At 46.3% G+C, this 25,889-nt stretch overlaps 1 protein-coding gene across 6 annotated transcripts in view; it reads right to left on the bottom strand.

Moving 5' to 3' along the window:
* The window catches only part of LOC119457569 (protein-cysteine N-palmitoyltransferase HHAT), a 108,314-nt gene that overhangs the window by 55,301 nt on the left and 27,124 nt on the right, over positions 1 to 25,889 (bottom strand). For 2 of the 6 annotated variants that reach the window (XM_049670226.1, XM_049670225.1), the window contains 5 exons: positions 23,500 to 23,706; positions 21,264 to 21,299; positions 19,968 to 20,169; positions 17,400 to 17,541; positions 15,080 to 15,320 (listed from right to left, as the gene is read on the bottom strand). In XM_049670226.1, the coding sequence (XP_049526183.1) occupies positions 15,208 to 15,320; positions 17,400 to 17,541; positions 19,968 to 20,169; positions 21,264 to 21,299; positions 23,500 to 23,706 (700 nt within the window). In that variant the 3' untranslated portion in view covers positions 15,080 to 15,207. Of the gene's footprint in view, positions 1 to 15,079; positions 15,321 to 17,399; positions 17,542 to 19,967; positions 20,170 to 21,263; positions 21,300 to 23,499; positions 23,707 to 25,889 lie in introns of those variants that run through there. The other 4 variants (XM_037719176.2, XM_049670228.1, XM_049670224.1 and 1 more) reach the window with 3 other exon arrangements.

Genomic DNA, 25,889 nt, shown 5'->3' with positions numbered 1-25,889 from the left:
GACACGACCGCGTTATAGCCTACGCTAGCCGGCTCCTGACAATAGCAGAGCGCAACTATTCGATTACCGAGCGCGAATGTCTTGCTCTCGTCTGGGCTGTTTCAAAGTTTCGCCCATATTTATATGGCAAGCCCTTCTCAGTAATCACAGACCATCATGCGCTGTGTTGGCTTTCGTCGCTCAAGGATCCTACTAGTAGGCTCGGTCGTTGGGCTCTCCGACTACAAGAATATCCCTACACAGTGACGTACAAGTCGGGACGCCAACACCAGGACGCAGATTGCCTCTCTCGCTACCCAGTCCAAGACCCGACCTCTACGTCTGATACTGACACCGACGCCTGCGTTCTCTCCGTTTTTCCACTGGTCCATGTCGCCGACGAGCAGCGCCATGACCCGTCCTTGCGTATCATCATTGGCCGCCTGGAATCGTCACTTGCCGACAGCTCCCTTCGCTTATTCACACTTCAAGATGGCATACTCTACCGCCACAACGTTCACCCCGACGGCCCAGCATTACTCCTTGGGATCCCTAAACACCTTCGCTTGGCTGTTCTCCACGAACTTCACGACCTCCCCACTGCCGGTCACCTCGGTGTGTCACGTACCTACGACCGGATCCGCCGACGCTTCTTTTGGCCAGGGCTTGCTCGCTCCGTTCGAAGATACGTAGCTGCGTGTGAGAAATGCCAGCGACGCAAGACACCGTCGACGCCCCCAGCTGGGTACCTTCAACCAATTGACATTCCCGCGGAACCATTCTTTCGGGTTGGTTTAGATTTACTTGGTCCTTTTCCTCTTTCTACCTCTGGGAACAGGTGGATCGCTGTGGCCACAGATTACGCCACGCGCTACGCCATCACCCGAGCGCTCCCTACAAGCTGCGCCACAGATGTTGCTGATTTTCTTCTACGCGACGTGATTTTATTACATGGAGCTCCGCGACAACTTCTCACAGACCGTGGCCGAACATTCCTGTCAGAAGTTATCGCGGACATCCTGCAGTCCTGTGCCACGAGGCACAAGCTATCCACGTCATACCATCCGCGAACGAATGGCCTCACGGAGCGTCTTAATCGCACTCTCACAGACATGCTCGCGCAGTATGTGTCTTCCGACCACACTGACTGGGACCTCGCTCTACCGTTTGTCACCTTTGCGTATAATTCCTCGCGCCACGACACAGCCGGTTATTCGCCATTTTTCCTTCTGTTCGGCCGAGAACCAGCACTGCCCCTCGACACAAGCCTCCCTGTTCACGCAGCACCCTCCAGTGAATATGCACTTGACGCCGTCGCCCGCGCTGCCCACGCAAGGGAAATTGCCCGTGACCGCCTTCTGCACTCCCAAGAGAGCCAACGGCGTTTGTACGACCAGCGACACCGCGACGTGCACTTCCCGCCTGGTTCTTTGGTGCTTCTATGGTCTCCGTCGCGTCAGGCCGGCCTGTCAGAAAAACTGCTGTCTCGTTACACAGGCCCCTACCGAGTGCTACGTGCCGTGACTCCCGTCACCTACGAGATCGCCCCTGACGCCCCATCTGCTTCTCAATCCAGTGATATCGTGCAAGTTACACGACTGAAGCAGTATCACCCTCCCAGTGATGACATTTAGACGCTCCGGGACGTCGCTTCTGCCGCCGGGGGATTATGCTACACGCGTGTGGTATTTGGTTGTTTGAACGAGGCGCGCGGGCGCCATCACTCGAGAAAAGAAGAGGAAGAAGGAGCTGGGCTCGCGGTGAATCTAACCGCTGAGCGCTGCAACCACTGTTGTAAATACAACCTGTAAATAGCTGGCAGTCTTACTGACTCGTCCTTCGCGTAACAATATCAAAGGAGGCCTGATGCTTCGCGAGCAATTTTAGCAACGCTTCACTCTGAGTAAGATCAGGACTTATAACGGAAGGGCAGAAGAATCAGATTTGCCCTGGTGAAAAAGAGCTTGCGAGGCGGCAGGAGGAAGCAGAAAGACTGGTTGGGTGTCCACATAACAGGTCACTGCAGAGCCTTGAGGTAGGAGGATTGTCTCAGTGGTCGTGTTCAATGCGATGATTAATGCAGAGCTTTCGTTGAACCATGACTATGATTTCTACCATCATCATTTAGTGTTTATTTCACTTAGTGCCCACGTCCGAATCCATTCCAATGGTGTGTGAGTGTTAATCTTTTTTGCCGAGTCATTGTCATGATCTACATGACACACATGTCATGACCGATCACTTATGTTCGTCATACACCTCCTGTCATACTATGCCAATTTTGTTACTTACCAAGTTAACGAAACGACTATGAGAGCACCATGACGTAGGCGGCTGTTTCATGACTTACATGACACGCATGTCCTGACATTCATGTCATGATATATCATTTATGTTCGTCATATACCCTTGTAATAGTATGCCAAGTTTGGTACATACCAAGTTAACGAAACGACTATGAGAGCACAAAGACGTAGGCGGCTAGATAGATAGATAGATAGATAGATAGATAGATAGATAGATAGATAGATAGATAGATAGATAGATAGATAGATAGATAGATAGATACTGTCAAGTAGCAACTGTCAAAGTAGCAAATGTTCGCCAAGAAATGCTTCGCATTTAATAGTTGCTGTGGTTTTTCCTGCAACTGATGTCCGCGTAGACTGATAAGTCATCTCTAGTGACGTTTTTGGTGCAAATTTGGTATAATCTTGTAATTATTTGACGTGAAAAAAAAAACACACACACACACACACTATATTTATGTGTATGTCTTCCAAATAAGCCAATTGGTAGTGGGCGTCCGTCCGTCCCTTCTATACTTTGTCGTCATCCATTTTGCGCTGGACACTAATTATTTCAATTATGTACCACCTTGTCTAACAGTGTTGACTGCTTAAATACTGTCGATATCTTTACGGCCAAGTACAACTGGTACCTACTTTGGACAAGTAAGCGGTGTGCTATTTTTTTTAAAATGCGAGGACATGTTGCTGAATTACACAAGTGTAACGTTATGCGGTGTTCGTGTGCTCTTGCATCTGCCCCACCTTGTGAAATTATACGTCGAGGTCCCTCTTACAGCTGGTCTGGAAGTCTGTTCTTATCTGCCCTAACCTGAAGTGATCAAGTTTATTTCTCGTGTTTATTTTCTTGTTTCATTTATTAACTTCGAAATAGTATGTTGAGCTCCTTTTTTTTTTGCAGAGGATTTAACGCATCGAACATCTGTGGGAACAGAAGCTACCACACACATTAGGGTGCTCTATGTAAAAAACACGGTGCTTGATGTTTATTCCTCCAGAGTGGTTTGCATTCTTGTGATTGTAGGGTTAGTGTTTGGCTAGCAGCCAATTGAATAAAATTAAAGATTTTTTCGCCTGCCTTTTCGGGGTTTGACATGTCGGCTGTCTAGCCTAGTAAACTGGGTTGGTCCCGGAGATTGCGTAATCAGAACTGAGCCGATTCTATTTTTGAGATTCCTTTGCCTGCGTTTCCGTGTGGCGGATTGGCTGTCTCGCCGTGTAAAATGGACTGTGCCCGCAGATGGTGTAATTAAAACTAGGCCAATTATGAAGACAGTGTACTAGCAGAATCCTTTGGTAATTAATTTATTTATTTATACATACTGCGGCCTCAATGAGGCTATTGCAGGAGTTGTCTCTTAAACCGGTGCACTTCAAATACTGTACTAATGCATGAATCGCGTTTTGTGCCAGTGACGGATGTAGCCACGGTCCGAATATCTTTGACTCAGAGAACAGTCTCGAGTCCAGCCGGTTTAAAGTTGTCCTGATAGAGAGGCGTTGTATGTTGTAGCGAGAACAGGTACACAATAGGTGCTCGATTGTTTTCTCGCACCTACAGGAGTCGCACATCGGGCTCTCTCTCGGCCATTGCCATACGATATGAATAAGCGTTCGTGAACGCCACTCCCAGCCACAAACGGTACAGCACGGTTGTGCTAGATGGCAGTTGTAGCCGTAGCAAGGGATCCAACTTATACAATCGGTACTTGAAGGCACTTGAACTACAGAAAGTTTGTGAGTTTTTGCGTGCAAGCAGACAAAGCTCCCTGGCAGTGTCCGTCCTTGCCAAAGGTATTGGACGCATCTGGGTGTCTTCGTGGGCAGACCGGGCAGCCCTGTCAGCAATGTCGTTGCCGACGATGCCACATTGAGCAGGAATCCACTGGAAGGCTATACTGTGCCCTGTTTCCAGAGCATATTGGTGTACTTCCCTGATGTCGCTTACCATCTGCTCGTAAGTTCTGTGATGTAAGGCAGACTTGATACTGTGAAGGGCTGCCTTAGAGTCACAAAATATGACCCATTTCTGTGCCGCCTCTTCGGCGACGTAGGTCACAGATGCATGGAGGGTTGCAAGTACTACCGACGTCGATGTAGTCATATGTGACAACCTGATCTTTTAAGGGCCTTGTTATAAGTGAGATCAATGTGTTTGGTCTATTACAAATTGTGTGTTACAAGGATACCGAGATATTTGAATTCGAACACTCGGTGTAACTTAAAATTGTTAAAAGCATAGTCAAAGAACAAGGGGCATGGACGTCGGGAAAATGACATGATGACGGTCTTGGAAAAGTTGATATTCATTTGTCATAATTTGAACCAGTTAAAGAAGTCCGAGAAGGAATCGTTAAGGGTGGCATGATCAATCGGAGATTTTAGCGTATGATAGAAGACACATTCATCTGCAAAAAGGTGTATGTTAACAGAGGCGTGTAGGGGGAGATCATTAATATAAAGCAGGAACAAAACGGGACCTAGCACTGAACCCCGGGGAACCCCTGATGAAACAGGCACCAAAGGTGAGATAGAGTTGAAACGCACATATTGCGAACGATGGGAAAGAAAGTCATATCCAACCAACCAGGGATGCGTTTTTTATTGTAGTGAACAACTTGTGCAATAGTTTAGGATGTGAGACAGTGTCGAAGGCCTTAGCAATATCTATGAATATGGTATCAAGCTGAGCACGTGTGTCTAAAGAGCTACTGATGTCGTGAACGAATTGTCAGTTGCGTTATAGTGCTAAGACCACGTCTAAAACCATGCTGGACAGTGCTTAAAATGTTGTTCTTTTCAAGGAATTCCATGATATGTTTAAAGATAATGTATTCTAACAATTTACATGAATGTACTGTTAAGAAGATTGGTTTATATAGTTAGATAATAATTGAACTTTACCTGACTTGAATAAGGGGAGAATTGAAGCAAGTTTCCACGAGTAAGAGAGCGTGGCTGATGAGAGAGATTTTCAAAAAATAATTGTGAGGTATCTGCTACACCAAAGATAATATCTAAACCAGAAAAGCGGTCGGGATGCCATCGGGGCCACATGATTGCTTGGTGTCTAAGTTTAATATTAGATTAAGTGCACCCTCTGATGACACTGACACATCGTCGATTCGGGGGTGAGGTTTTGAATCAAAAGGAGGGATTACTGAATTGTCAGTCGTAAAGACAGAGTCAGGGGCGTACCAACTATTTCTCGAGGGGTGAGGGGGGCAAACTGCAAACGAATTGATCTCTCTCTCTCTATCTATACATTATATATATATATATATTTATATTATAATTACATGTATGTTAAAAATTACACTTAATTTATATGGTTGTAAGTACGGAGACTGCAACGCTATGTAGGCTATCTCTGGACGGAGATTCAATAGCTCCAACATTTCATAATCCAACGATTTCATGCCGTAAGGCACACCAATCGCTGGGCTCGGCTGATTATCATTCTTTATCCGGACCTTCCCTTCGCTCGCAAGCTGATTGTGTTTTCAAATACGAATATAGCGGTCCCCAAAAAACTGGACATGATTGCAAGTAGCACAAGCTGGTATTTGTTGCGGCGGGAATTGCCCAATGCCAGGCCTTCTCCGCAACGCGAGCGTATATGGCGAATCCCGCGCTTCGTCCGTCACAGCTTGCCCCGAAGAGGCACAAGAGACAATTCTTGCTAGCCAAGCAGGGTATGCGTGGTAAAGAGAAGCATTGCTTTATCAAAAACGTAAATTGAGCTTCAGCTGTTGTTTTTTTACTTTCAAGCGTGCAGCCGAAGGTGCCCGCTTTCAAAAGTGGGGAGGGGGGGCAAATGGCATACTTTGACCCCCCCACTTCTGAGAGTGGGGGGGCAAGTGCTCCCCTATAAATACGCCTATGGACAGAGTGGAAGTATGCGTTAAAGGGCAACTCCGGCGATTTTTTGACCATGTCAAGATAATGGCATTTCTAGGTTCCTGAGGCACCCCTGTCTCGCGTGTGATAGCAGAATTGCTCCGCAAATTCGAAAATAATTTTAAATAAGCAAAAAAGCGTGAGACCGAAACCGAAACTCGACCAGGCAGCCGAGCCTACAACTTCATGTGACGTCATGAATGGATCACAGCGGGGAAGGCGCGCAATGCATGCCGGTCTCGTCAGCGCGGAGATCGAAACCGCTGAAGAGCAGACGCTCAGATGATTCGCGACCACGCCGCATCATTGGTACCATGTCCTCAAATGACAGTATGAGCTGCACCAGCTCCTCGGATCTGTCAAACAGCGACAGCTGTGAATCTGGGGAATTCTACAGCACAGATTCACCGTTTGCGTTCGATCTGCCACCACGGGAGCCAGTTGCTGGCCCAGCGCAGCACTTCCCACTCCAACGTGGAGACGAAGGGTAAGCGTTAGCTGCGAATGTTGTGCGACTGTTCGAAAATCACACATGGCATCGTGACGCTGTTACAGGTGCACTTGCGGCGAATGCCGGACCGTCCTTAGGGATGAGCAAATATGCTGCGTGAAATCCCAGCTATTCGGCACCTGCTTAGCACCGACCAGCTGGCCTGCATCACGGAACATCGCCTGTTTCCTTTGTTGTGTTTGGATGGGAACCTCATTGAGGTAACCAGGCGACAACTGCACTTTTATAATCCGACGTACCTAGAGCACGCCGACAGAAACAGGTGAGTAATGAATTATATTTAGTCGGTTAGTGAAATTGTGCGGTAACATTTTTTTTTACATTTAGAACGGCAGTGACTTCACGCGTGCACTGGCAATATCGCACCACGTGAAATGTGGCTTTATCACTCGCCCAAGCTTACGCTCGTTGAGATGCGGCGTGCAGCAGGCTGCTCGCGGTTACCCTCGCGACTCGCGCGCTCAACCGCACGCAAGAACGCACTTCTACGGATAGCAGAGGTAAAAGGGCTAGGAGTCATGACAGTAATTAGATGTCCCCAGATATTAGCACCCTCCCGCTAATTGGACAACCAAGTTGCCATTTCTGCTGCAATATCAGAAACTGCAACATTGTTTACTGTTAGCATGTTCGATGATGACCCAGATGGTAAGATAGCCTTCCAGAATTTGCGGGGATTACCTTTCATTAGCTTCGGCAAGGTAACATTGTAATAAAATTATTTGTTTCATTCATCTGAGCAAAAAACTCGTTTTTGGCGCTAACAAATTGCATGAGTTTGTTGAGTCACTGGAGTGTTTTCATCGACGCAATCTGGCCACACGGCGTGATACATGCAACAGGTTCCTAGTGAACCAAGGAATTTCAATGTTTGTTTTCTTTGTTTTTAACGGAATGAAACGATTAACACACTCACTGACAATTTCTCCTTCGAAAAACGTTGATAAGGTATTAATATCACTATTGGTGCTTATTAACTCAAACTGGTGAAAAGAGTCGCATATGGCGTCTGTTGCCCGATCATCAGCACGATTAAAGTCAGGAAACGTGCAGCAGGTATAACGAGCTTTTGGTAAGATGCCCGGAACTGAAAACAAAATACCCTTGTGATCGAATATTCCATCAATACTATCACATTCATAGGCGGTATTATTTAGAGATGAAGTGAAAAAAAAAAAACAAGATCAAGGATAGCAGCTTGACTTGTACAATCCTGAACAATTAGGTGAAGGCCACAGGACATTGAAACATGGATTAACTCTCTTCCGATAGCTACTTCATGTCCACTTGCTGTCATAGATGACCAGTCCACGCCAGGAGCAATAAAATCGCCCATGCAAATATTGTTAGTTGATGAAGTATTATAACGATGCAGAAATTGATTTGGATTGCGTAAATGTTCAATATTAGATCTAGGCGGATGGTAAACAACCCGGATAATCAAGGACATGTTTTCTAGTTCGACCTTACACCACAAGGTGAAGTTAGATTGAGGAAATAGAGCAACGCCGCCTTCTTTCCCAAATTCTCTGTCTCACCGAACCACTTTGAAGCCAGGGAGGGTTATTTCAGAATCATAAACGCCATCATGCAGCCAAGTCTCAGTATAACGCTTATAATATGTGGCGAATAAGACGAGACTAGAGAAAGAAATGTGGAGTAATTATTGACGACACTTCTGCGCATTAATATTTAAAATGGAAAGTTTATTGCAGGTACCGCGTGGTCAGGAAGATGTTACCCGAGGAATTGTTTCGGTGGATTTAGTTAAACCAAGAAATGATCTGACAATGGTATTGGATGTGCTATCCCAATCATATCGCACCTTCTCAATAAATACATGATCAAAACGAAGTTTGACAGATGAGCCGTTACCCATATAAGAGACAGACGCCTCCCAGAGCCTCTCGCGAATATTGCGAACTTGGGGAGAGAAGTCTTCTTAAACACAGAATCCAGTGTTTTTTTTTTAATTTTATAGCAATTTTTCAACACGAGCACCTTATCCTGAAAATCCAAGAGCTTCATGACAACGGGACGCGCCCGGCCTCTAATATTATTGCCAAGCCTATGACAACTTTCTATGTGCGGGCATGCAACCTTAAGGGTGTCCTGGATCCACTTGGCAACGTTGGTAGAAATTACCTCATAATTCTCGTTATGGCCTTCCATGAGATCATGTATAACGATATTATTTCTACGCGACCTGTTTTCTAAATTGTCATTTCTGCAAGGGAGAGTTCAGATAGCGCTTTTTAATTGCTGAATTTGAGTACGCAGGCAAACGTTCGAAATCTGCGCATCACTTGACGTTGAGGGTGATTCCAGAGAACATACACGAGTTTCCAAAGCCTCAAACATTGCGTTGACAGATAACTGAAATACTTTGATTTCAGCAATATTCTGAACCAATTTCTTTTGACCGTGCAGAAGTTCAGTAGATATTTCCGCAACCGTGGGTTGATTATTAACATCTATGAACTGGCGTTGTGAAACCAGGATCGCGCTGAGAACGGGCGTCAGGACCTGGGTTGGATTCCACATCTCCGCTTAGTAAACGTCTGCGGGCGGCATTTATAAGTACAGCATACAATGAAATATAGACAAAGCCGTGATAGCGATCATGTTGGCGAGGAAACAGCAGCATACATCGGTCATCAGAACGGATGCACCGAGGATTGGCAAGGTAACATACCTGCGTGATGAACAGACAGCGGATTAGCATAGTGTCCACGCCACGGTTGCTTCGCCCACTGATGAAGGAATCCACCGGGGACGATTTTATAGCCGTAAACAATGCAGACGTGTAACTAGGGCTGTCGATGATTGGGCCGTGGAGTGTGACGTTAATCTTGTCTAGTGCAGAATGCGGGATGAGAGTCGATGAAGCGAGGAGCAAACCGTCGCTGCTATCCGCAAAGAAGATAGGGCAGTTCACACGTGCACTGTCCGGCGCATCCATGACGCGGTGAGGGAACGATAAGCAGACCACATGCTGCCTGACGTCAGGGGCATGCGCGGCAGCATCCCCGAACATTAAGGCTGCAAGGTGGCCGGCGAACTGCGTGATGAACAGACGGCGGATTAGCGTGGTGCTCAAGCCCGCTGTTGCCTCACCCCCTTTTTTATTATTTGTTAGAAAAGTGACTCCGCTATAAATAAACTGGGCCGATGCCGGAGGTGGTGTAATAAACAGTATACGGCGCGCGGCCGCGATGTTATCGTACTTGGACTTTATACGGAACATCACGGTGACGCCGACAGCGGCGACGACGAAGGCAGAAATTTACCTGGAGTGTCCATATAATTGCTATCACAATAAAACTGGGTTCATCCCGGAGGCTGTGTAAGCTTTCGTCGCCTACGTTTCCGGAAATAGGCGTGTCGGCTGTCTCACCTAGTAAACTGGGCCAATGCCGGAGTAGTAAGTGGTTCGTGTGGAAAGGGAAAGGTTGACGCTATCTTCTACAGCCCTTGAGGGAGCACGGCTCAGCGCCAACAGGGAGGGGAAAGTGGGAGAGAAAGGGGATAGGGTGAAGTCGTCACCATGGCTGGGCGAGGCAAACCGGCAGGCTGTGGCGGCACGTATCAGGCCGAGATGGTAGGCCGGAGACAGTGTAATCGCAAACTGGGCCAATGGCGGAGATGACGTAACAAAGCTGTGACGATTCAGGAGACTGCGTACAATTTTAGATGCGAAGCATCTTATGCTCGGGGCTATGTCACTCCATCCATCCATCCGCCGTGCGTCCACACCCCTACTGCGCATGCGCATCCTCCTCCCCCTCCTCTCCTCTCCTTGTCTCATCTCCTCTCCTCTCGGCATTCCTCCTGTCCTCTCCGACGCTCCTCTCCTCTCCGGATTGCGCAACGAATGGCAACACCTGCGGCTCCGCGCGCGATAATGCGAAGCAGCTTAGATTAGAGGCGCGACGGTAGGCGCCCCAGAGGCACCGGAAACAGTCACCAACGCCGCGCGCGTTCGGTGCGAATGCGGGCAAAACGCCGACGGCGTCGACAACAGTTCTGCGCGTTGCTGGTGCTGCTGCATGTACAAGTTTATACGGCTGATAAAACTACCTTGAGTCGACCCCATGGCTGCTTCGCATACTGTACTCAGGGTTCCCCCACGGGAAGGTGGTGGATGGATGGATGTAAAACTTTAATGAACGTCCTGAGGTACGTGACGGGAAGGTGGTGTAATTTTTTTTAAACCTATATCCACGGGATTTACCGTGGCGGCTGTCTCGCCCCGTAGTAACTTGGTTGGCCGTTCCTTATACGCCTTCGCAAGTGTTTCAATGTGATTTGTAACGCGGACAGATCATAAAGGCTCAGCAACCAAAGGCTCAGTTGGGCCGATCCTGACACTGCTATCGCTTTATAATCGCTCTGGTGTAGCATGTGGGCCTATCTTCTTGGACCTTTGCTCCGGTTTTACGTCGGCGTCTCGCCTACTAGTAGACGTAGCGGGGCCTGCCTCACACAAACTACCCTCACATACAACAGTTCAAAGCTTAGCCGCAGAGAGGGAAAGCACGAATAACAGTGTGGCATTAGCGGGGAGGAGTTTGTGGAGGAAGCATTTGCGTAGTGGTGCTGGCCTATGCGTGGCATTTGATATTTGCCAACGTCTAGACTGAGAAGGGTAATTGAACGTCCCCTTACCATGGGTGTGGACGCGTTAATCATCACGCGTTAGGTTGCACACTTATCACTACATACTCGTACATGGGTACTTGCAATTCTACCTGCACTGACATACCAAGAGTGACTCGGTATTATAGAGTGCCCATAAAAAAAAGGCCCAAAGCGCATTGGGTTGACTCAACTTCCTCGCGCTGGCCCAGTATGGCCTTATTCTCTAGCATTCGCACGAGCCTGACGAGCACATCTTCACGTTCGCGAGAATGCACACCTGTGCATTACCGGGAACGTTACAAAAGTGATTCCACTAGCGTGCTTCACAGAACGTCGACAACGGGAGACAAGACGCAGTCGCCATCGGGAACGTCGCATGAAGACGTCAAAGCAACGTATGTAGCAGCTTAAGACGGCAAGCGAACATGATGGTGAAAGCATAAGCGTGGTGGTATGTCGGCTTGAATATCAGTAAGATAGGGCAGCTCAAGCTGAAGAACACTGGTCGCACAATCAATGAGGGTAGAATGACTGGACAAAAATATCTAAACCGAGGATTAGGACATGGCGGCGCTTCTCAATGACGGCAAATTGAACGGAAGTGGGATGACCAGCAATACAGACACGGGTGGTGCACATCCCAAGAACGACAGAAATCCCCTCCATCAGCTACGAGCAGGATGCAGGAGGCGGCAGGCTTGAGTACTTTGTGAAGGCGACAGCGAAGATCTGCGCTCATTAAAGAGATGGTCGTGCCAGTGTCAATGAGCGCAGAAATAATGACGCCGCCAACATCGTCTAACAGGCTTTGTCTGGTCGGCAGCGTCAGAAGAGGATTTGTGGTGGAACTCGTCAATGTGGCGTCACCTTCGGGCGCTGCACTGTTCAGTTTTTCTGATAGGAGAGTGTATACAGGGCTAAAAGGGAACGACGGGCGGCACGTCGGCGGCGAGCGACACATCGGGCGACAACCTGGAGGCGAGCATGACTACCCACGAAACACACAAGCAGCTATTTGATATCTAAAATATGTCTTGAACGGATAATTCAAAAGTGTATTAGCTGTCTTGGTCAAGACATTTTCTAGCCGTGGACGTCCACAGGTACTCCAGTAAGCTCTGCTAATGTTACGCTAAAAGTTGGCTAATAAACATCTCGACAAGAACAACTTCAAGAATTGTATTAGACGTTCCCAGAATTCTGTAATAGCGGCTTCGGAAACATTGTGCAGGCTTTTATAAAACATCTTGACAAGAACAAGTTAAGAATTTTATTAGACGTTCCCAGAATTCCTGTTATAATTAAATTATAACAGAATTCTGGGGACGTCTAACAAAATTCTTAATTAAGCTATAAAAGCCTGCATATTGTTTCCGAAGCCACAACATATAATGGCTTCAGAAACAATACGCACGCTTTTAGAGCTGTCTTTAAAGCAGAATTTATAGATTGTCATCCTACAGTGATGTGCTAAGGCAAAATTAATAGCCACTTCTTCAGCATACCATGCATCCGTATGCTAGCTTCATAGTACATGTTACTATATAGAACTGAAAAATAAATTGAAGCATTACATTATAATATTGATAATAACTTGCATAAAATTGTTTAACATATATATCAAATGTGCAATACACATCCAAAGCAAATGTGCATAACATGCAGAAAAAAATTACCTGACCGTGTGAGAAAGCCGCTTTATTGACTAGTAAATTAAAGGACATGCAGAATGATTTTACAATTTCTTTAATACAGTAGAAAAGGTGACCACATAAAATAAGACGTAGCTGCAGTAACCACAGCAATCCAGGTCCCTTCGCTCTTGGATACCACTGGCTGCCCACAGAAGTTCGCTCTGTAATACAACAGTGAAGAAAAAAGTGAGTAAGCCACACTTGATTTACAATAAAGATATGCGATTCGGTATTTCAAATGGCAACATATGTGCCGTTGTTTTACCTCGGTCACATTTACTTTATAAATTTAAGCAATACTTTCTCTCAAAAGTCTTATGCTGTACGATGACGTTCAGAATTATGTTGCAGATATGATATGAAAATGATACTGTAGAGTGAAATTAAACCGGCGAATGGTTTGATCCACACACGACTTGCAGTAGGCCATCAGCAGTTAAATGGTTTGCAAACAAATCTCTTACAAGAGTATGCAACTTTTATTTAAGTAGTGGTGTTGGTGGGTTGTAGCAACAGGTGGGCTTAGCCTGACAATCAAGGCCGGCAACTGCTCCTTCCGAGTGTCTCTTACAATATCACTGCGGTATTGCACCACATGTCACTTCCTAAAGGGGCCCTAAACACTTAACTAATCATAGAATGGCCTCACTATTAAAGGACGTCGTCTCACGAATCTCATGCCGCAAAAGTTTTCCAATCCTCCAACTATAAGGGAAGTTAGCACACCAATGCAAGACTATTTTCCTGCCTGCTAGCGTGCAGGAAGCTACACAAAGGAGAAGCCAAGACAGCAAAGCCCCGGTATACTACGCAATGCAGCACGCTACTGCCATCTTAAAGGCCACACGCAGCTAGAATTTCTGTTCACATTTAACCAATTATGTGAAACTCCAGCTTTACCTCCCAGATCATAAAAGAACGTTCTGCTACATACCGTGCATGCAAATATGCTCGAGTCTAAACTTCGCGCCAGCACGGGCCCGCTAAAACAAAAGTGGCGTGCAAGTTATACGTACCGTAAGGAACTGCACCGTATCTGCAGGCGCTGGTCAATGCTTGAACGTGAGCAAAAGACTTGGGAAGAGAAGCATGAGCACTGGCGAGCAAATGATTTCGAGCATGAGCACGGCCCTTTGAATCGCTCGCGGAAACTTCAGCGCGCCCCCCTGGTGCGGTCCAAGAGCAGATGGCAGTTCCCTCAAACGGAGCGCACGTACGTTTGCGACCGCGCGCGGCCAGATCTGTTGGTGACGATAGCTGGTATGGCAATTACGGCTTGTATACTCCGGTGACGCTAGAGGTGGGCTGTTATCACAGCTGAAACACAATAGCATATTTGATAAGGCGTACTTCTTGCTACATAATGTTTCAAAGAACATCTGTTTGACGTGTTCGCGTAGACCAAGACGTCTATAGCCGTTTGTGGCCGTTCCGAGAAGTTTTGAAGACGTTTGTGTTTCGGGGGTAGTAACTACGCGGCAACGAGGAGCGATTGTTCATCCTTGAAGGAGTGCACTATCCTTCAATGTAATGTTATTTGTACAGCGGATACGTGGTGGTCTATTGGTATACATAACAAAACGGGTGCCAAGGAAAGGAAAACGCAGTGGGGGGGGGGGGGAGGAAATTGGATGAAGTGTTTATATCATGCGATTTGTAGGCATTCAATGTAGTTGGCTAACGCAACACAGGTGTAACTGGCGCAATTTGGGAGCGACCTTCGTTTACGCTGGGAAGTTAGACTCATGATGAGCATCATTATGAGGATGATCATTATGGCCGCCGCCAGCTACCACTCACTTAGCGGGTAAATGTTGCTTTTGCAGAGACTTTCAGAGCACAAATGAATGGTTGGGTATTCAAAGAGCTGCCATCTCGCGCGCAACCTTCCGCGCCTCTCACAATATGCTCTGTGAGCAGTAAGCTGCTTGTGGGTTCTGCTGAAGAGCTAACATCCAAACTCAAAGCTACACTAAATGCTGTTAACAACATAAAATAAGGTAATTTTCGGCTCCCTGAATTTGCCGTAAATACTTATACGGCGCACGCTACGCATTTGTAGCTGTAGTAAAATCTCTTTAATGCAGACTTCATAATTTCGGAGAGCTCCCGACGTCGGCTAATTCTCCCAGCAGCCGCGGTAGAGAGTGGTTCGTGTATTCTTGCGTGCGCGTCATGACGTTTTCCCCTTGACTTTGGATGAATGCTCCCACTCCATAACGTCCAGAGACGCCTGGCAACCGAAGTACAGGCACGCCAGCACAGGCAGCAGAGGCACTGGGAAACCTGTGTTGAATAGAAATAAAGGCCGCATAAAGGAACAAGAGATGTATAAAAGGAGGCAGAACGGTTTTCTACCTAGCTGCTCATCTATATAATGTCAATACCCAAGTGAGACATTTTGTGTGACCAGCGTTCTTGTTCTAATAACTTTAAAGAGACACCTAGGCCGAAAAATGAACTTTTCCTGGGTTAGTAAATCACCTTCTCAAAATACGAAAAAAAAAGCCACTCTTACAGCAAAATTTGAGGCTTCGCAAGCCAGTAGCGTAAAAAAGAAAAAAGAAAAAGAACGAAAAAAAAAACGAAAAAAAAGCGCTAAAGACTGGTGGCGATGCTTCCTTGAAGTTTCCGCTTGAGCCCGCCGTGACATCAGAAATTTTGACGTCGTTCGGTCGCACCTATAGTTAATTTTCTATCGGTAAAGACGGACTACATGTATTCTAGAAAATGTTGTGGCGATGCAATTCCACAGGGAGGGCCAGTGATCAGTCGTACGTATATGGGCGTGCTCGTTCCGTCAGCTTATCGTCTAGCAGTGGGTGATCGCTGATTAGTTTTTACTTCCTGGGATTCTTTAACGTCTACCAAGGCAAGGATCGGAAGCGTGGAAACACTCTAGATGGTAGGCACTCATCACTGTTCATTTATTGGTGGAGAGGGTTTTTTACAGACGTGAGAACTCTTTTTTTTTGTCTGCTGTTTTCTTTTTTGTGCGCCAACTATTTGCGGTCGTGTGTGTGACAGAAATACATATGTCTTCCCTGATTTTTGTTCTTTGTTTGCGTGGTTTTTGGCTAGAGTGAGAATCTCGATGTCTAGCAGACAATATGATAAGCTGGTTACAATGATAAACGGGTGTAATCCTGGGTGCGCATACACGCATTTGTGCAAGGTGTCGAACACTTTGCTTACTTGCGGGTCAGATGGTGCGTCGCAGACGAAAGAGAGCAAACGTGTACGTGTTGGAATGCTAGAAACAGGAGATGGAGATATAGATCTAGAGAATGAGAAATAAAGAGTTTAGCAGAGGGCAAGAGCCAAATCACAAAATTACTCCATCTCCCGCTAAAGGGAACCATGTGTGGATGCGAAGCAGCGGGGAGATGGTTAGCTTGAACGGGAGATGGTTTCGCGGCAGCGGCCCGAGCGCTCATCGCGGCGCTGCACAGGAGAGGGAATTACTTTAGAGGGAATGAGGCGCGCGCGCTCCGTCATTTTCACACCGCAGAACTACCGTGGCGCCCCCAGCGGAGTATGCAGCTGCTGCACCACCTGTCGTGCGCGCCACTCCGGATGCCTAGAGGAGAGAAAGGGGGGGAGCGTGGGAGAGGAGAGAGAGGAGGACGGGACGCGCATGCGCTGTGGGGGTGTTGGACGCGGGACGGACGGACAGAGCCGCCGGTAAAGAAATGCTTCGCATTTAAAATGAATGGTCGCATTCCGTATAGTGTGACGCGTATACCATGCTGAAGAAAAGTTTGGCACAGCAGCTGACGCTCGTCTATCCTATTAACTACGTGTCCCAGAGCAACGGCCGTACATCAGCGTTTACTAAAAGTACCAGAATGTTTCACACAATTACACACAAGGAGCACTCCCAACTTAACTAACAATTCATTGCGCTCAATCAGACAAAGTACAGAAGGCTAGAAAAGCCTTGTAAATGTAAATATTGAAAGTAGACAAACACCCGTTTCAGTGCGATAGCGAACGGTTCAGTGCAGTAGATGCTCGAACCCGGAGTCAGTGCGGCATATTCGCAGAGCTCCGTTCAACGATGAATCTATTGTGCCAATAAAAAAATTACAATAATAAGCACGCCTATTGGAAATTTAGAGCTGACGGCATGTGGCGACAATACAGTCGCGACTGCTTTTGCTTCGCCATATTGTGTCGCAACTGAGGGCGGAAAATTAGCACTCAGTGTGTGCTTCAAACGCTGCGAGACGTACAATGACGTCATGGGGAGTAAAAAAAAAAAAAAAACACCACCCTTGAGGGATGTCTGCATCTTAGCACATGTATTCTGCGTGACAACGTAACCGAGCACCTGTAATAGGTCTGACAGGCATCGAAACTTACCGAGGATGACCCTCTTGAAGAATATGGTGGTTATCTCCACATTGGTGAGGAAAAAGAGGCACGAGAATATGGTAAGCAAGTAGTGGGGTGATCCGAGGACCGCTTTGACAGATCTCATCCATCCGCGTCTCTGGCACTTGACCTGCATAAGGCGTTGGTATAGCATCGAGCACACAAGGTGGCTGGTTGTTCCAATCACAACCGCCGAGCTCATAGCTAACATTGTAAAATTAAGAGTTACCATGCCTTACCATGCTTTGTCATATTATTGTGCACTATGTTTATTCTTTACCCACTCCCCTCTGTAATGCTACGGCCCTGAGGGTAAATAAATAAATAAATAAATAAATAAATAAATAAATAAATAAATAAATAATAAATAAATAAATAAATAAATAAATAAATAAATAAATAAATAAATAAATAAAGTTGGAGATTCACTCGCTCCGCTGCAACACACTCATGCTTGTGAACCACACGTAGCGCTTCTTTATGCGCATCTGTGCAAACGAAGCGTGTAGGGATGAAGCTCTGACATCTTATGTTCCTAGATTGATGTTCTACAAAATAAAATAGGCTGTAAAACGATTGACTGACTTGAATGAAATTGCAAATAATGGCAACTAGTGTGCTTCTCAACAAGTAATATATTGTTCAACGACTAATTAAAGGACGATATCGGGATGGGATTATGGGCGTTCATGAAATAAAGCACTTCTTGGGGATATCCTTGAATAGTCAATATAGAAAAAAAAGGACATCAGTAAAGCTACTTGTTCTACAGTTTATGCAATTAGACACATTTCAATGAATCAAGTCAATCTAGTAACACAAAACTACACAAATGCTAAGTGCCAATACACATATACAGCATCGATTAGTTAAGAAAGGTTATTAATAAATGCTTATAGAGCAGCCATTTGTAACTGCGTTATTCCTTGACCCAGGGAGCGTTTGAAACTGACCACTAAAAGGATCGACGGTCACCAGTGCAATTGTTTATTAACCTTAAAGCACGCATATTTGCTGCTCAAACATAGGGCAGTTTATAATTACGTGTTTTACGTTCGCCCATGAATTACGCACTCGAAAAAAGGCATAGCTTAACGTCGTGCAAGATTACACAAAGTTGCCTGCACACACTGCTTCTAACCTGAGACGGTGGATCAGAGAGTCTATGCTAAGGCCATCATCATGCAGCAGAAATCGGAAGCCGAACGTGGGGGGTAAACTTTACGAAAGATAGAGCTAATAGAACTGAAATTAAATTGAGAAACTTGACTAAAAGAAGAAAGTTGAATTTTGGGTTCCGAAACCCTGGTCGGATTAAGAGGCACGCCATAGTAGGGCTTTGAGTCAACTTTGACCACCTGGCGCTCTTTCAACGTGCATCCAATGAAGGGTACACGAGTGTTTTTGCATTTCGTCCCATCGGAATGCCGCAGCCGTGAGCGGGATAGAACCCGCGACCTCGAACTCAGCAGTGCCACGCCAGAGCCACTGAGCTACCGAGGCCGGTAGCTTGACTTATAGAGTAACATAATCGTTTTCTTCTAACTTGAGCAACATCAGTTACGCAACAGGGGCGGAATTATGTCCGTCACTAGCCAGTTTGTCGGCTTCAGTTTGTTTGCTGCTGCACCGAGATTTCCAGTTATCTGGGCATACTGCATAGCAAGTATCACTGCGTAGAAAGGATAGTTGGTGACCAGAGTTTATAACTGGTCCACCTCATCTCTTGAAACCTCATCCTGAGTGGCCAGTTGTCAACTGCGGGAATCCCCACCCAGAAGCTACCGCTACGTAGCTGCTTCGTTCCAGATCTGTTGTTTATATCGTGCATGGACCGACCATGAGGCATGACCATGCGTGATCTTATGGCAGTGTTGGTCTGTGCTTTCTTCTTTTTTTTTTAGCGAAGGATGGCCACCCATTGGACCAACTGACCAGTCTGGATAAAAATGCGCTGCTGGGCCAACACCACCTAGATAGCACAGGCCTACGCACTCCGATCTATGACGTCATGCTACCTGGCCCGAAATTTCTACTGCCAAGGCTGGCTTGACGAAAGCGGTGACGTCAAAATTCCTATTGCTTAGGAGGGAGAGAGAGAGAGAGAGAATTAACTTTATTAACGGTCATGAAGGGGCCTGGGCACCCCTTACGGAGGCCGGCCCGGTGGCTCCATCCATGTGGGGACTGGGAGTCGGAGCTTGCCAGCCACCTGTTGGGCCTTCTGGACGGCCTGGTGTTGAAGGGCCCTGTCGGGGCTCCTGAGGTGGTTGATCCAGTCATCCCCGGTGGCAGGAGACCCGAAGCAAGCATTTAGCGCGGGACACTGCCACAGCTTACGCGGGAGCATCCCCATTAGGTTCTATGGAAGTTGGACCAGGTAGCATGACGTCATGGATCGGAGTTACGTAGGCCAAGTGCTATCTAGATGGTGTTGGCTGGTAGCGGCCATCGCACCAAATTGCATTGTCGTAGCGGCGATATCACTGCTCCGAGATCACGTTGTTTAGCTGCTGATCTGCTGACGAGACAATGGGACTCCGCGTGCTACAATACCTCGAGTTTCTTGGTGAAGCCCAGCTTCCTGATTTGCGACATGCCCACTTCCAGCGCGATGCCGACGAAGCTTAGCGAAGCCCAGAAAGTGACGGCGACCGTCATGTCGTGCCAGAGCCACATGAAAGAGAAAGCCAGCGCGGTGCCGAGCAGTCGCCAGAGGACCTCATTTTCGGGACCCACCATGGGCAGGTACAAATACCTGCGCAGAGAGTGTACGTTGCGTGCACGTTGTAAAGGAAAGTTCGAGTGCCACGTCCTCTGCTACAGAGGTTTTCCAGATAAGAGAGAATACTGAGTAGAATTTCTAATCCATAATGACATAGCAGGAAACATTGAAGAAATCTACAGCATTAATTAGAGGGTAGCAGTCGTCATAATCAAGCTGAATAGGAGGTATAGAATGAAGGTAGTACAAGCCTACACCCCAGGCTTGTATATTCAGGCAATGTATTCAGGCAATATATTTATGCCTAGTAGCTAGTGTAGGGCTATAGTGTCTCTTGAGGAGCACAATTGCGCCCTGCTCCGCTTGAGTGGTTTGTGGAATAACGACAGCCGAAAGAGTAAAAGTCCCTCGGCTAGAAAGGAAAGCAACGCATACATTGACTCTATACGCACGGTTTGTACCATCACACACACACACACAAAAAAAAAAAAAGAAAAACAAGGCGGTTCTATATGACCGCACGCAAGTGAAGAATCTAGTGTATGTCCGCGATCGCGTTAGTTTCGTGGTCTATAGGATTTCTTGGTAGCTCCGCAGCAAAATCTAATGCGGGATTTAACAATAGGTCTGTTTCTTTGAGGCATGCTTTCAGGATGCGTTGAAAAGTGTGCAATTCTCTCGGGTCGATTCAGGCTGTCTAAAAGTTAGTAGCTTCCGCACTCCCGAGCACTTTATCATCTTTGGTTAAAGTGCTGAGTGTAATAAATCCTAGTTTTGGTTGGAAGCGTTAACATTGCAGTGAAGTAATGCAGCCAGAGCAGCAACCTTATCAAAATGTTTCGGTTGTAGGAGATGAAACGCATTGGATAGATGTTGAAACAATGCAGAAACACTTCGTTAAGTGAGTATAATCAGTACAAATGTATCAGGAAACATTCGTAAGCTTTACAAAGTTATGTAACCTACCTTAGCATAACATCTTATCCGCATCGATAGCTTGACAGTAATGAAAATCACAGGAAAGCGTGCAGAACTAACCTAAATTGTCGTTTAGCCATTATTTTCCTTTCTCATTGCGTCAGACGCAACTAAGCAGACGCAACAGGTAGCCAATAGTAAAGTCTTACTTTTTGATCCACAAATGAAGGCCATGGTCGAAATATCTGGAAAAGATTAAGATTCATTTATTTCTCCAAGAACATGTAATAATGCTGCCTGAGCAGTCTGTAACATAGGTTCGTTCACAGCTCGATTAACACGCCAAGAAAAACCAGACAGAAGACTGCCACCTTCGTCACGCCATGAAAGCAGCGTGAACTCGCATTTCGATGGGGGCGAAATGCAAAGACGCCCGTGTCCCATGCATAGGGGACATGTTAAAGATCCCCTAGTGGTCAAAATTAATCCAGAGTCCCCAACTACGGCGTGCCTCCTAATCAAATCCGTGGTTTTGGCATGTAAAACCCCACAATTCAAATGAAATTCAGAGTCAAGCTTGTCAGGCCGACCTCTTAAGCTTTCCTATTATTTAACCTTTTCTTTCTTTTTCTCGTATCGCTGTAGTGAGTTGGGTTCGTTTTTTGCTAATAGTTGAGAAAGACAGAGTGGGAATAGGACGGGTACGGAAGTTCCAGGCCGAAGATGAAACAATGTCTTGCGTGTGTGCCTTGCTCGTAACAAAACCTCAATCTATGCTCATCTGTTTTCTGTGCCATTTTCAAGAGCTAGCTGGATCGCACACGTAGCTCATTCTTCAATCTGGCAAAAACTGGACCGGTTGTAGTAGCATAGTTATGGTTTTGTAAGGCCAGCGCTTAGATGAATCACAAAGTAAACGCCATGCACATAATACTGCGCTGCACTCACAGCAAAATGTGTTTTTTTTTTGCGTTTTGCCTGTCTAAGCGCTAGTACGACAAAATTAAAACTGTGGTTCACCCTGGCTATAGGGAGATGACTCGAATAATACAATTACCATTAATGACTATAGGGCAACCAGAGAGCATGCATCCAAGCCTTTTATCTTCAACTTCTCATACAAGGGCAAAGCGTGGCCGCTCTACATGAGACGTACTGACAAGTAGGTCTCAACAGGCTGAGTGTGTTTCTATAAAGGAACAATGTGCAAATCAAGAAATGAAGGAACACGGAAGAAAATATAGAGAAAAGAAAGAAAGAAAGAAAGAAAGAAAGAAAGAAAGAAAGAAAGAAAGAAAGAAAGAAAGAAAGAAAGAAAGAAAGAAAGAAAGAAAGAAAGAAACAAGACCCACAAAGCGCCGCTACTCGTCACGTGTTTCTTTCCACCTTGAATCTATGGCCTGTTGGCCTACGAGCATGACATCAGTGTTCGAAGAACCCTGACTTGAGTTGTCTATGGAGTACTATCGCATCCATAAATCTTCTATCACTTAACGCATTACTTTAGTTTCTAGATGAACTCCTACGTAACCATAGTCATTAGTATTTTCTTTTGCTCTTCCCAATGTTATTGCCTTCAGGCTTTGCAATCGACAGTGGAATTCAGTGTGTGTGAATGCTGACGGCGGGCCGCAGCGTCGAAAGATGCCGGCGCATGTTTATCCGCTGGTGAACCACATATCTTAAATATTACTGGAGCCCATGGTTTTATGATAACAAGCAAAGCACTCTGCGGTTGATGTTTTCTTTCCATCCTCCATGCTTGCCCCAGAGATTCTGCGCAGCGTTTGCATTTACAATACTTGCGCGAAACTTCGATTCAATGCTGCATCACATCGAATGCATCGAATTCAACGCGCGTGGACTCACACGACTGTGATTCGTACGAAGTGTCTTAGGCAATAGAACACATACTCTTTTGATTTTCCCATATATGACTGTGAACGGCCGGAATTGGAATATCTTCTTCAACGCCAATTGGCAACAAGCCGGTGGCTGAAGAAATTTACGGGGCTCCTGGCTGGACATCATATTAGCGAAGCGGTCCGTCGCGGATTTTCTAGAAATGTCTTTAGCAACACAGGCTTAGATTCAAGGCTGTGAATTGGTCCTTTTTCCGTGCACCAAATGTGTATATGGTCTTTTCCTACTGCCTACCCTAATGGTTGATCCTCATAAGCCTTTTTTTTTCTTATCTTCCCTTTTAAGAATAACAGGCTAGAGGGCATTTACCTCTGGCTAACCCCTCTGCTTTTCTTCAAGTAATTTTCCTCTCTCTTTCTCTTTGCATCTGCTTTTGTTTCTTTATTACTATAGCAATATAACCATTACATTTATGATGAGCGACAGCTTCTATCTTGAGTTAGAACAAAGTGATAAAAAAGGAAACAGCAGTAATTTGTTGAAAAGAAAACGACATGACACCGAAAATAGACATCCGCTTACCTCCAGAAATGGGAACAGAGGTGGGACCTGGCGACACATTTGGGCGGTGGAGGAAGGTGCAGACACTCAATTCTGGCAAAGGCATTGGGTACGCCGTACTGGACGAGGTACTTGATGAAGAACATCACGTTCAGGGTCGCGCCAAAGCCCAAGAGGCAGGTAAGGTTCAGCCTTGAGACAAGGTACGGTGCCTTGAGCAGTGCCGAACTGCGTCAAAAGCCATGTCACTGTTAACTAAGGTTTACAAGCTCATGTCATTTTATAAGATTGACATGCTTCTAACATTAGCTCGATCTCAACATCGCGCACATAATTCATGTTTTTTTTTAAGTCTGAGCTATTCCGCAAGACAGCAGCAGGACCCAGGTAGCCTGCAGCCACAGTCAGGAAACTGCGGGAGGGTCGGCAAAGAAGGTGTCACGGAGCGACATATTTTCTCGAGTTTTCGAGTGGTTTTGACGCCAATTAACGGCCGCCAATAACGTGGTGTCCTCACTATGCGGCGTATAATTTCGATTAGCGACACGCCGAATTACGGGCGTCAAAAACGTCTTGGCCTCACGGGGTGGCATCTCGGTTCGAGTGGTTTTGACGCTGATTAGCGACACGCCGAATTATAGGCGTCAAAAACGTGGGGTCCTCACCCTGCAGCGTATAATTTCGAGACATCGGCACGCCGAATTACGGGCGTCAAAAGTGTCGTGGCCTCACGGGGTGGCTTCTCGATTCGAGACACGACACGCCGATTACGGACCCAGAAGTGTGCGTGTACGTCCGCGTGGTAATGCCGGGCTCTACCTTGGCCCTTGACCTTGGCAGAGAGGGGAATATACCGGCCCTCGTTCATGGTGAAAGGGGCGCGGCCAAGACCTTTGGGAGGTGTCGTGAATTAATTAGGTGAACTCTGCATACCGACAGTTCCCCTACATAGGGAAGTAGGGAAAGGAGAGGCTATTTAAGCGCAGGTTTTGGGCCCTGCTGATTAGTCTAGAAGCTGAACCTGTGCGCTGCTGAGAAGCCGTCGGGGGGCTAGTGCCGTCCAGTATCGCCTGGGCCGCCTGGCCACGTCGGAACTCCGAGGAACTAGTTGACGTACGAGACGACAAACCAACGTCTGCAACGAAGCTCACGGTAGTTCGCCTCAAGTGAGCTCAACCTGCTTGAGAGAAGACGCCAAATCTAGACTCCCGGAAAGCCCAGCCCAGCAATTCGTATCCATCTCAACAAGATCGGCCCGCCAGCATTCTTCGGGAAAGCTCTGCGCGTCGACTTCATGGTTTATGGACTTGCTGCTGCTGCCCGGCCATACGTATGACACCATTTGTTTTCTTTTGAACTCTGATTTCTTTTGAACTTTGTTTTAGTGAAATACTTTTAATTGTATTCTTGTGTATTTGATCCCCGCACTGTTTCATTTTTATATCTACTGTTAATTGCTCATATTTATTTGTCTTCATCATGGTGTTATATTAAGTTCAGGTGTGTTAGTCTGTCTTGTGTTTTTTTATTATTTTATTTTATTAATTTGTGCATATTTATCAGCCGATAAATATATTGTTTTTTTTGTTTACTCCCGACTCTGACTCACTCACTGTGTTCGCTCAAGTACGGAACGACCAACCGGCTTGTCTACCCCATCGATCGACTTCGCGCCGACGACGAATCGGTGACAGCTGTGACAGAAGGCTTAGCTCTAAAAAAAACTTACTCAAGCTATAATTTTAGCTTACTATTCTGTCATTCTTCTTGCTCTGCGACAAGCTAAGAGAATCACACAACGGCATAACTTTTCTTTCATTCATACAATGTACTATAAGGCAATAATGACGTAATTTACACGACGTTCCAGTTTGGGTGATGCGTTGCGTATTACTATTAGTCACATATTTTCACTGATCTTGGTAGCGGAGAGTATCTATGGTAAAGACGTTACGGAATCGGTTCGCAGCCTTACCTGATTTGCGGAAGCAACAACAATACAGCACACCTACGCTCGAGAATTTCTGGCCTAGTTGAGGAGAAGGCTGACAGAGTGAGTGATTTGTTTGGATAAAATTTGAAGTGTTGGCCATTATAGGGGTGGCATCCAAATCCACGCCTTAGCGACAGATAACTCCGAGTAAAAGGAATCAATCTAGAAGGCTATGATTTTGCCAATCGCACGGGCCAGAAGGGATTGCAGGGCCGGAAACACGTCGTACACGCCATCTTTTTGACGCCAACTATTGTGTCGCCGGCTTCTGCGCCAACATTAACTGGACCAATAATGAAAGGATGATAACGTAAGGTGATATGAAAAACGCTCCGGCAACAAAGCACATTTCGTACACTTGCCTAAACAGCAAATATAAGTGTATATTAAAAAGTACATTACACAGTTGTTCTTCATT

This window comes from Dermacentor silvarum, chromosome 7 (assembly GCF_013339745.2).
Source record: "Dermacentor silvarum isolate Dsil-2018 chromosome 7, BIME_Dsil_1.4, whole genome shotgun sequence".
Classification (NCBI taxonomy): domain Eukaryota; kingdom Metazoa; phylum Arthropoda; class Arachnida; order Ixodida; family Ixodidae; genus Dermacentor; species Dermacentor silvarum.
Note: the sequence above shows the minus strand (reverse complement) of the source record. Positions and strands in the feature narration are given on the sequence as shown.